Below are 12,372 nucleotides of genomic sequence, written 5' to 3' on the forward strand. Positions count from 1 at the left end.
GCGAGAGCCAACCAAGGCGACTCAGACGGTGCTCCGTCTTTGGTGTGAAGTAGCACTTTAACACGTGGCAAAGATGACAACAAACCACTGGCACCACTATGAAAGGAAATTCCTCTCCACACCAGCAGGGGGCGGCAGTCTGTATTTGGCCAAAAACAAAAGCCGATGCTCATTTACTAAATACTATACAGTTATCATTTATTACCGAACGGTCATGTGACCAACTTCAAGCAGTCCCTCCTGGATTTTGCGATGTTGCGATCACAGAAATGAACGCAAAATCAAGGAACCTGAGGAGCTTGCAATTTTTGAAAATTACCGCAGATTTTCCAGAGATTCGGGCTGGAGACCCGTCATGTGACATCATCATAACCTGAAAAAAATCACGCATTTTTGGCCGCAACAACCACAAAAAAACTGTGCGAAATCCTGTACGGACTGGATTGCCTTCAAAGCTCCTTACACAAGTTTTAGCAGAAAACTACTCGAGTTGGTGGAATTGCAATCGCAATCGCACGAAATTGTTCTGAACCGTCTTTCACAGTGATGTTTGTTGATAAATGAGACATTTTAGCTGTACTCATGTTCGATGCACGTAAATCAAAGAGTGCTTTGGCTGAATGCGTGTTGTGATGATGTTACAGGACGTGTCTCTGCCCGAATCTGCGGAAATTTTTGGAAAATCGCAAGCTCCTCCTAATATTGCAGAGTTTGCGGCAATTTCTGCGATCACAAAATCACAGAATCCTGGAAGGACTGGTTATGGAGAGCTGAGTACCAAAAAAGTGTCAGTTGCAAAAAAAAAAAAAAAAAAAAAAAAAGTGAATTTAACACCATGTCCCAAACTGGAAAGCTATTAAACATGAATCATAAATATTCAATATTTAAATACATGTTTATTCACTAGATTAGATACACGTTTACGTGTATGTTTGATTTTCTGTATATTCCTGTAAAAATTATTCTAACAATGTTATTTAAACATATTTTGGAATATTCTTTGTCTGGATACAGTATACAGGTGACTATAGATAGTGTCAATATGAAACATTTAGTGGATAATTTGTCGCCCTCTGTTGGCTGCGAGGTGAAATATCAGTTAAGAGCAGAACTTTACACCTATGCTGCCCCCTGCTGGTCACATCAGTCTGTATATACACACATACACACAAACAACCACCAAACTGTATAAACACTGTAAAGAGTCTGATTAAATTAACTGGAATTGTTAAAAAACATTAATGCTTTCTTCTTTACGAACATAGTAAGTTAGTTACATAATAACATAATAGTATGCCTATAGTTATAATTAGTCAAACATATTATGTTATATATTCTAGGGAATATTTTAAGACTAACGTTTTATTATCTCTTACTGCAAATCCAACCTACTTTAGGACTGCTCTGCTGTCGTTTCCAGTAATTTGGAACTCAAACAAAATATTGAAAGTCCATAAACATTTACATTGACATTATTCTATGATGTTTGCAACAAAAATATATTTTGTAAAAATCGGTGTAACATAAAGCAGGTTACAGAGGAATTTATGAAAATAAACATACGTCCCTCCAAAAACTTGTATAGGCTTACCGTTTAATCGAACCCCGTCCAATATGGCGGATATGTTAACGCAGGTCAAACGGAGGCTAACTGCGCATGCTCCTTATGCTAGTCTCGTCCAGGAAACGCACTAGATGGGAAATACCGCGAGACTTGAGTTTGAAAACTGGCGGTTGAATGATTATTGGAGCTTTTTCAGAAGAGGAGAAGCAGCGTAAAAAGTACGTCCTATTTTTCATTTTTTGATGATTCTGATATGTAAAATATGTCATATATTGTTGTTGTTGTTTTCTTACATTGTCAGGTAAACGTAAATGATTATTTTCCACAGTGGTTATGTAACATTATGTTGGGAAATCTGGTCATTTTTGGGTTGTTTTTCCTCACGTCGCTGGTTTAAACCTACGTTAGCTATGTGGCTAGCAGTGCTTTTGTTGACGTTAACAATGCAGCCTCGCGCTTCGTGCGAGTTTAAAACTCAAACAGTTTAAACTTTTTAATTAACAACCGAAGTCACTTTTAACAATTAAAGTTAGTTTAACGGTTGTGTGGTTGGTTATAGATAGCTCGCTACTAAAATAGTGACGTGCAAAACGATTATTTCCTGTGAATCGACTCAGTAAGATGAATCGATTCCTTTTCGCACTGATTCTTTTTTTACATGCTATAATGTCCAAAATCATCATTAGAACTTTGTATTATTTCTGAACAGCGTGTGTAGAGATCATTAGAAAATGAAGATGGTAATATTATATATTTATTTGTAGATTAATGGATGGTTTAGCATACCTAAGTACATTAATTGGTGATATAGTTGGTATATAAAAAGAACTTTTCCCCATATATGGGACTTGAAAAGATCGCTGTATGCAGCGTTCCAGGAGATCACCTGATCTTTCCAAGTCTCATCAAATGTTTATTTCTATCAATGGGGGAAAAGTTATTATTAGATATATATTTTTAAATAATATGTTTTAAAAAGGCTGTTCAGCCTTTAGGTTCATTTTCTGTTTTGAGCTCTCCAGTGGTTTGTAAAAGTTAACAACGAACATTACGGATATTTTGACAAAGTGATTTTGTGTGTTTCTTAGGAGCATCGAGATGACCGCTGATTCTAAACTGGAGATCCGTGAAACTTTCCAGCGCGCTCAGAAAGCGCTCAACAACAAGGCCAAGCTGGTGGCCAGTCTGAAGAACATGTATGTTAAGGTAAAGCGAGTTATATTTCTAAACATCCCCATGATTTGGTGAAGCTTGGCATTGTGAGCTGTTTTGTATATATTGGTATAGCTTCATGTCTGAAGTTCACTCTGTGTGTGTGTGTGTGTGTGTGTAGTTACAGGATAAGGCAGAGTTCCACGAGGAGTTTCTGCGCTGCCTAAAATTCGCGATGATCGTGTACACCCGAGAGCCGGCGGTGGAAAGCGTCATCGACTTTGTGGTGAAGTTTGCCACTAGCTTCGAAACGCCCGTCAGCGAGGAGGAGGCGGAGGAGGAGGAAGAAGAGGAGGAGGATACATTTTTGAACTTCCTGTTCAACTTTCTGTTGGAGGTAATCTAGAGCGGCGCGTAAAGCAGTAATTCCGAACGTGATCCGAACTCTGATATGAATATCGTGAACTGTAATAAATACGTTTCGGCCTCTGTTTTTGTTTTTTTGACGTGTCGCAGTGTCATGGCGTGAGCAGCCACGCGGTGCGGTTCCGGGTGTGTCAGCTGGTGAACAAGCTGCTGGGCAGCCTGAGCGAGGATGCGCAGATCGACGACGGGCTCTGCGATCGGATCCACGAGGCCATGTTGGTCCGTATCACGGATAAATACCCCAACGTCAGGATACAGGCCGCGCTTGCCATGGCTCGCCTGCAGGACCCAGAGAACCCTGAGTGTCCTACAGTCAAAGGTACACACACCCTTACAGCATCCACTCAACCATCACACATACGCATGCATATATATATATATATATATATATATATATATATATATATATATATATATATATATATATATATATATATATATATATATCTATCTATCTATCTTAGTTAAAATGTTCTGTCTGTTAGCGATGTATCATCTATTTAATTAACCTGAAATTGTGTAAGGAAGAGTGGAGCTGCTCATAATTTGAGTGTGTGTGTTTAAAGCCTACATGTTGCTTTTGGAGAACGATTCGAACCCTGAGGTGAGGAGAGCCGTCCTGTCCTGCATCGCACCCTCCGCCCTCACACTCCCCAAAATCTACAGACGTACTCGAGATGTTAAAGAGAAAGTTCGCAAACTGGCCTATTTGGTATACACACACACACACACACACACAATTTCAACACGATATTTGCGAATCAGTCATTTTAAAAAGCAGATCGTATTACACTGTGAGTCAGAAGACTGGATTAAATTATAGTGTGTGTGTGTGTGTGTGTGTGTGTGTGTGTGTGTGTGTGTGTGTGTGTTTTTGTTCAGGTGCTTGCTGAGAAAGTGCATATCCGAGCTTTGACCATCGCTCAGAGAGTCAGCCTGCTGCAGCAAGGACTGAACGACTCTGCAGGTTAGCTGTGTGTGTGTGCGCGCATGCATGCGCATCAGTAGGGCTCGAGAATATAATCTCGAAGATGAGACAAGTCAGTGTAGCAATAAGTGTTAATTGTGTGTGTGTGTGTGTGTGCAGCCTCAGTGAAGGAGGTAGTGACGCAGACACTCCTTCCATCCTGGCTCCGCCTCCTCCAGGGAGACGTGCTGCAGTTACTACACAGACTGGACGTCGAGAACTGCGCAGACACCGCAGTGTCTGCCCTGCACGCCCACTTCTCTATGGCAACGACCCCCGATGATCTTCTGAATGCGGCTAAACTGGACGACAGGTGAGGAGGAAAACATTATGCAAATGTTTTCGCATAATGTTTAATGTTTCAGACACTGCATTAAGTGTGTGTGTGTGTGTGTGTGTGTGTGTGTGTGTGTGTGTTTTTAGAAAGTTGATCCCGTTAGACGCCCTGACATGCGAGAACGTGCTGTACTGGCGTGCTCTGTGCGAGTTTGTGAAGAGTAAAGGAGACGAGGGGGAGGAGCTTCTGGACAAACTCTTACCCGAACCTGCTCTGTTCGCCGAGTACCTGTACAGGTAAACACACACGGCGGCATACATCTGCCCGGGTTTCAGGTTTCCTGTTCAAACGCAGGCGATAAAGGATTCTGACTACAAGTGTGCCATAAGAGTATTTGTGCACACACACACGGTAAAACTGCGCCATTATGTGTAACTGTTCTTTGCGTGTAGTTATATGAAGACCCTTCCAGCCATGTGTGAAGATGACCGAGCTGATCTGGCTCAGCTGGAGTCTGTGATGATGAAGGAGTTCATCACGCAGCAGCTCATCCAGCTAGTGGACTGCTTGGACACTGCAGAGGAGGGAGGAAGGTAATACACATGCTGCATGCACAAGGCCACAAGATGATTACATCCTATCGTATAGAATTGCAGACTACTAAGGAAAATTGATTGAAGATGGCACAAGTCATTATCTTTTGATGAAGTTTTAAAGCACACCTGTTATGGTTTTAAAGCAAACCTGTACAGAGTATGCTCTCTGAAAGGAGGAGTTTAGAATTAATCTTTAGAACGGATCATTGACCGAGTCGTTTGTGACACTTTTTTTTTGAGCACGTTAAAAATGCACATTAAATTTATTGCATGAGAGCTTTAAAATAAAGTTAGGCACGTTTCAAAACTATAATAGGTGCACTTTAAGGGGAAAACTAATACTACATGAATTAACAAGGTCGATTTTGACTTCAGGCATAGGACAGGACAGTGTAGTCGGTGTTTTGAGTATCTAAAACGCTTCCCTGTACCCGATTTATTGATTTCAGAAAACGCGTGCTCGCAGTCCTGAAGGAGATGCTGGTGCTGTCAAACACGCCCCTCTCTCTGATCAGTCAGCTGGTGCAGAGACTGCTGGGGATTATCCACGACGATCAGCAGCGCATCGCAACGGTGCGTGATTTATGTCGAATAAATCCTTACACCGTGCCGTTGCTCTTCTGATTCTTTCAAGCTGAATAAACGTGTTTTGTGCGTGACGAACAGGTAGCCGAGATCATATCTGACGTGAGGGAGCCGATCCTGGCCGACACGCAAACCGAGGACGAGAACGAGAAACGCAAAAGACAAGTCCGAGTGAGTCTTCACGTAGATGCGCTCCACTCTGGAATATACATTTGGTCCACATAAATAAGTGGCTTGAAACGCCATTGGTCTGTCTGTCTGTCTGTCTGTCTGTCTGTAGCTGGCCGAGGTGAAGGTGTGTATAATGGAGTGTAAGGAGCAGCTGGAAGAGTGTATCAGTGCTCAGGATTTCAGCCGCGCTGCCGAGCTGAAGAATTCCATCACCGAGCTAGAGGAGCTGAAGAACCAGTTAGCACAGGAGAACACACACACCGAACCTGCTAAAGAGCAGCACGCAGAGAAGGTATACACACACACACACACACACAATTATTAGCAGTGTCATGATGATCTTGTACACTGTTAATTGGGCAATTATCATGGTGTTAAATTTGGTATCACTTCAGCAAGTTTAGTGTCGTGCCATTTAATTTTCAGTGTTAATTAAATTCTCACCCAGTGTGTGTGTGTGTGTGTGTGTGTGCGTTTGGTCAGTTCTTGGTTTCAGGTCTAGAACTCTCCAATATTTCATCTCTAAACTTTATCAAGGTAAACTGAATGTAGATCCAACCGATCCAATCCTGCATTAAGTCCGCTTCATTTTTAAAAAAATTTGCTCCATATGCCCAAGAGTGTTTGGACACCTGGCCATCACACCCATATGTTGACCTTCTACAAAGGCTGGCGTGGAAGAACCCTAACCGGAACTGCACTACTACACAATTTAGTGGAAAAACTTCCCAGAAAATTGGAGGTTATTATAATTAAAAAAAAATTAAAAAGGGGTGGAGTCTAAATCTGGAATGGGATGTTCTTGAAAGCACATATCGGAGTGATGGTCAGGTGTAAATATTAGCAATATTTAAAGCATCTTCCTAGCTAATCCACTAAGCTGCTTCCTGGCTGAAAATGATTTTGAAACAGTGGTGAATCTTTTGTGGATCTTCATCTCTGAAGCCTCTAAAGATTTCCTTCCCTAATTGATGGATATTTCCCCAGCAGAGCAAATCGACAAATAAATCCCCAGTTAGATCTGTCTGGAAACTAATCCTCACGCTGGAGCTGACCGCTTGTGAATGAAAGCTTTGGAGCTAGCCAGCTACGTTAATCATCTGGCTGTTTTGCTACTAAGAATTGTGTTTGTGTGTAGAATGACCCCGAGACGTTGCTGAAGTGTCTGACGATGTGTGCTGAAGCCCTGAAACAGATGAGCATCAACCGAGGAATCTGTCCCACCATCAGCGGTCTCCTAGAGTCGCTGGTACACACTCGCACTCACTCTAAAGCACACACACACACACGGGTGTGTTTTAGTTTGTAATGAGAGTTGTATGTGTGCTGTAGGTGTTGCCGTGTGTGTCAAACTCCAACACCGCAGTGAGGAACATGGCTGTAGTGTGTTTGGGCACTGCAGCGCTCCACAGTAAAGACCTCGCCAAGACACACCTGGTGCTTCTGCTGCAGGTAACACACACACACACACACACACACTGGTGTGCCCCTTCATACTTTTGAAAATCTGAAAGCCAAATCTATTTGCTCTGTATGAGTCTCCGGTCGTGTGTGTGTGTGTGTGTGTGTGTGTGTGTGTGTGTGTGTGTGTGTAGATCACCCAGCTAGACGAGCCTAAGATCAGGATCAGCGCTCTGAGAGCTGTGATCGATCAGCTGCTCTTGAACGGCCTGGACATCCTGCGCGATAGCGCCGCCTCCCAGCAAACGCAAACCTCTGATTGGCCGGATGCCAGTGACGGACAAGCAGACCGTCCGGTTGAAGAGAACGATAATCCTATACAGAGTATTCTGAAGCTGCTGGCTGAGTTCTTGGACAGTGAGGTGTGTTCGTGTTTACTCTCGCACGTCTCACCCCTGTCTGGTCTGAACAAACGTTTCTCACGTTAACCGTAACATAGCACGGTTAGCGAGGTAGCTAGCAAAGGTGTCATGCTAGTGCTGTATCCGCGAGTGTCATTTAATATAGGTTGTGCTTATAGATCTGCGAGCTGCGCACGGAGACGGTAGAGTGTGTGTGTAAGCTGCTGTACTGCGGCAGGATGGTGAGCGTGAAGCTGCTCACTCGCCTCATTCTGCTCTGGTACAACCCGCTGACCGAAGAGGACCAGAGACTGAGACACTGCATTGGAGTGTTCCTGCAGCTCTACACACACTCACACAGGTACGCAGGATTCGTTTCAGTCTGGGCCTACGGTGTATCGTGTCTGCGGCGACGGAACAGAAATAACCTGGACCACAGACATCCAACCAATCAGGATAATCCTGCTGGTTTGTTTTGAATTTTGAGCAAACGTCACGTGTGCTCTTTGTCCCTCAGGACTCATCAGGAGTGCGTAGAGGAAAGCTTCGTTCCCACCATGCGGACGTTATTCCATGCCCCGGCCACATCTCCGCTGTCCGAGGTCGACACCAACAACGTCGCCGAGCTCTTCGTAGAGCTGACACGCTCCAGTGCTCCGACTCCGGTACGCACGGCGCTAACATCACGATTCGTACGGCGAGAGTCGCGTTACGGGAGGGTGGCTGTGTCACGGCGTGTTCTCTTCTCTCTGTGGGTTTCAGGGAGCGAGCGTGCACGACTCTCTGGCCGTGCGAGTGTGTAACGAGATTCTACGAGACACTTCCGCTCCCGAGGTGCGCCTGTACTGCAAAACCCTCAGCACTTTGGAGATCAGCGCTGATCCGGGACCCGCTAACAGCGAACTGCAGCAGCTCCTCGCCTCCATCCTGCAGGTAACACTCACTCTACACACAAGTGTAGTAAAGTGTAGAGGACAACAACATACACACATCAGTTATCGGTTTTGTAATGTTGGATCTACCGGGAAAATGCACCATCTTGTGGGCGTTTTGAGAATTGCATGCAGGAGCGCTATAACAGCCATTAGTGTACAAATTAGACGTGTTACATAAACGCTTGATATGTAATTTAAGCAGCTTGGTGTTAAGAAATTCGAGACACGGAGTTATGTAATCTGTTTACCTGATCTTAGCTTTCATTTAAAGAAAAGGGTAAAAAAAGACATTTAGTGATTGTGCACTTTTATTTTTTGCACTCTTTCAGACCCTGTATTCACTGGTGTATAAATAAGTTTTGTTTTGTATCCAAGAAGGAAGTGAAATTGACAAAATTGTTATAAATAAAACGGTTCAGTGGTGGTGTCCTCATTGTGTCAAAAACAGAAGTAAAACAATAAATAAATCAAACGTCGGTTCTGCATATCGGTTATCGGGTGCAAATATTAGTATCGGTTATAAAAAAAATCAATATCGGTCGATCTCTCTCTCTCCCTTTCATTCGCTCCTGATCTTCGGGTTTTAAACAAAGGAACTGAAAACAACATGCCGGTGAAGATTTAGGGTGTGGCAATACGGCAAAAAAAATGTCCAGAATACATACCTGGAGGACTGCATTGCCTCTAACTATCCTTTAAGAGCCATTTTGCTCACTAAGCATTTAAAATACAATATTACACATATAATTATAGCTCTAGTAGAAGCAGGCTAGCCTTGTAATCTGCACATTTAAGGTAAAAGTGTGTTGCTGTAGGGAAAAAAACCCCAAAAACTGTATGAAAACAAAATGAAAAAGCCTAAACACGAATGAAAGCCTTTTGCAGGCTGGCTGTCTTTGAAGGCTTTAGATGTATATTGGTACATACATTGAGGCACTGTTTGTTACCATAGAAACAACTTATTTCCGAGTCCAAAAATGGCTTTTTGTGTGGGTTTTCTGGGGCGTCTCATAAATACTGTAATTTCTACATGATGTAAACACACTGATATTTAGGTGGATGCACATACATTCCACCACACACACACACACACACACACACACACACACATTCTTTTACATGCACCGGATGAATATGTACAGTACGTATGGGATAATGTGTGACTTTTTCCTGCTTCCATAGAAACCTTTGATCATGTGTTTGTACTTATGTTTCTGTGTGTGTATGTGTGTAGGAGGTAAAGGATAAGCAATGCGTGAAAGCCTTGGAGAAAGTGCTTGCTCGTCTTAAAGGGGAGCAGTGTGTTCGAGCTGCACACACTCAGGACGTGGCGCTGAACGCTGTGGATGGAAACGCCAGCGGTACAGCATACACACACACACACACTTGTACATACCACTGTGTCATACATTGTTGTACACTTCAGACTGTTTACTTGATCGTGTCATGAACACACTTTGACATCCGCCATATAAACCCATTTTATACTTTTATACCTCTTTCAATTTTATAATTCAAATATCCTTCAAACTTTTTTCTGAGAGTTTATCATCACATCGACCCTTCGACTTATTTTTTTTGCGCTTTTTTTTCATCGTTACAGAACTGGTGGATGGAGATGACTGCAAGCCTAAACGACCCAGAAGAGGTGTGCTAGCAAACCTGTTTCTCATTTCTTTCTTTCCTTCTTGTGAAATGCTCCTCAAGTGTGTTACGTTATGTATCATATCTCGATGTGCTGCGCAGGTCAGAAGAAAGCCACGACGGCCCGGAGTGTTAAAAAACAATCTAAAGTGAAGGAGTCTTCTGATGAGAGGTGGTATTAATCTCCTCACACGCACGCACACACACACACACACACACACACACACACACACACACACACACACACAGACATATATATCAGCTCACATATACATATATCCACACATGTGCTCTGGTAGCTAACTGTATATTTCGTGTGTGTATGTGTAGCGACGAGGAGAACGTTCCCGAAGCCACAGAAGCTCCATCAGCACGTCCGAGTCGGCGCGCTAAAATGGCAGCTCTGGATAAAACCAGGCAGGACCTGACGGCGCTGATGAATCACGAAGCCAGTGCGTAGGTCAGGGTTAGTCTAAACATCTCCAAACACACCCAATCTCAACGTGTCTCTGTATGTTACGCTTAGGAGACAATGAAGTTGAACCACCGAGGTGTTCAGTCTACACTCTTCAGCGTGTGTGTGTGTGTGTGTGTGTGTGTGTGTGTGTATATGTATATGTTTCATGAGCGATATTACCTCCATATAAGGCGTTATCACTCACGAATATTCATCACTTATTATGACATTGATAGGAGTCTGCTAATAAGGCTTACTTGCTGTGTGCGTTTATAAATATATATTTTTTTCCCAACCTGCACTGCTGTACAATGTTCACTCCTCTCTATTATTAATCATCCCTGCAGTCTCCTCTGTTCTCCGTGTTAGAGTTTTGACCTTTACAGAGGGAGAGGAAAAGAGAGAGACGGAGAGAGAGCACCGTTGAAGTGCTTGTTATAACATCAGCAAAACTCGCTCGACTTGCAAACCCGAGCAAATTATTCTTTTATAACGTTTTATTTCTCAAGTGTTTCATTTTCAAACCCCAATAAATAATTTTCTGTCATTCCCTGCATTGTTTTTTTTTTTTTTTTTTTTAAATGGAAAAAAAAAAACCCAGACTTTTTTTTTTTCTTTTTTCCCCTTATTTTAAAGGAAGCACCTTTATTGGTCTAGTGACAGGACATTCTGTTACATGTTTAAATCACATTAGAAAAGATAAAGTGTATATTTATATCTCTGTACAGTGTTTAGCACCTTGTGGATACTTACTTTGAACTCTCTCTCAACCAACTGTAACCAACACTCCCCCTCAAAAAAAAAAACCTCCCCAAAACAACAACACAAAAACGACAAAACTGCAAAATGATTCATTTTACGAGAACACCGACACGACCGTTACAGCTACGAAAAAAGGAGATCAAACCCCTGGTTTAATTAACGCTTACAGTTTGACGTAAAAAAAAAACCCGTCTAATCACGGAAACACATTCAGACGTTTTTAAAGGAGTTTAACACACGCTAGTGCACTAAGAGGATGGATGGGGTGAGATATACTAGTGCAGTTCACTTCATCAAGATCAAAACAAAGGTATGCCTTCGTTTTAAATAACGAGCTCGGATACGGATTTACACGGTAAGTTGTTAAATATATAAGGGAGAACCACTGAGACAAGAATTTTCCCTTGTATGTAGAAACGATTGTGGTATTAGTGGTGTAGTTACGAGGGTCTGATGGTGCACGGGCGGTTACAAAAGCGCAAACAACCAGAACTAATCTTGTACCGTGTCGCACCAGAGTCGGAAATTTGTAGGAACTGTACGCAAGAACGTAGTCGTGGCGTCACGTTCTCACGCCTGCCTTGTGCTCACACTTTATTCTTAGAACGTAAAGGTTAAAACACGGACGAAATATTCAACGTTCATTAACGTTTTCTCGCCGCGGGGAAATTCTTGTCTTGTGGAAATCACAAACGATACAGGGGAGTCGTGAAACCTTGGTGTAGAACTTTAAACATGAACGCATGGTTATAATGCTGAAAGAACTGAGAACTTGAATACATTAAAATAAAAAATAAAAAAAGCTTAAAAATGGGATGGAAAGGTTGGACCAAATAGGTTTAGGTTAGTCGCTCATGTCGTGATTTAGGCCGGAATCATGGGACATCGGATTCGTTTTGTAAAAACGAAGTGTTCCCTATGGGCTTTTGTACGCTCAAACGTTGAGTTTGTTTAAAATTTATCTGGGGTCCTCAAACATGCCGCCTGCCTTAATGACGCGCAGAAGCGCCGATAGACTGTTAAATATCGTGATA

At 42.6% G+C, this 12,372-nt stretch overlaps 1 protein-coding gene across 3 annotated transcripts; it reads left to right on the forward strand.

Moving 5' to 3' along the window:
* The first annotated feature begins 1,690 nt into the window (after positions 1-1,690).
* Positions 1,691-12,261, forward strand: ncapg (non-SMC condensin I complex, subunit G). 3 transcript variants are annotated; one of them, XM_017461072.3, is made up of 23 exons: positions 1,691-1,782; positions 2,653-2,770; positions 2,898-3,113; positions 3,233-3,461; positions 3,709-3,854; positions 4,025-4,109; positions 4,230-4,422; positions 4,533-4,682; positions 4,839-4,979; positions 5,432-5,555; positions 5,649-5,738; positions 5,848-6,030; positions 6,222-6,275; positions 6,877-6,987; positions 7,071-7,190; positions 7,334-7,561; positions 7,720-7,901; positions 8,058-8,205; positions 8,303-8,473; positions 9,710-9,836; positions 10,079-10,123; positions 10,222-10,291; positions 10,450-12,261. In XM_017461072.3, the coding sequence occupies exons 1-23, from the start codon at positions 1,739-1,741 to the stop codon at positions 10,577-10,579; spliced, it is 3,105 nt and encodes a 1,034-aa protein (XP_017316561.1). In that variant the 5' UTR covers positions 1,691-1,738; the 3' UTR covers positions 10,580-12,261. The 3 variants fall into 3 exon arrangements, with proteins under 3 accessions (XP_017316561.1, XP_017316560.2, XP_017316562.2); XM_017461071.3 differs by lacking the exon at positions 1,691-1,782 and adding an exon at positions 1,847-1,865; XM_017461073.3 differs by lacking the exons at positions 1,691-1,782; positions 6,222-6,275 and adding an exon at positions 1,847-1,865.
* The last annotated feature ends 111 nt before the right edge of the window (positions 12,262-12,372 follow it).

The sequence above is a fragment of the Ictalurus punctatus genome, chromosome 29 (genome assembly GCF_001660625.3).
Source record: "Ictalurus punctatus breed USDA103 chromosome 29, Coco_2.0, whole genome shotgun sequence".
Lineage (NCBI taxonomy): Eukaryota > Metazoa > Chordata > Actinopteri > Siluriformes > Ictaluridae > Ictalurus > Ictalurus punctatus.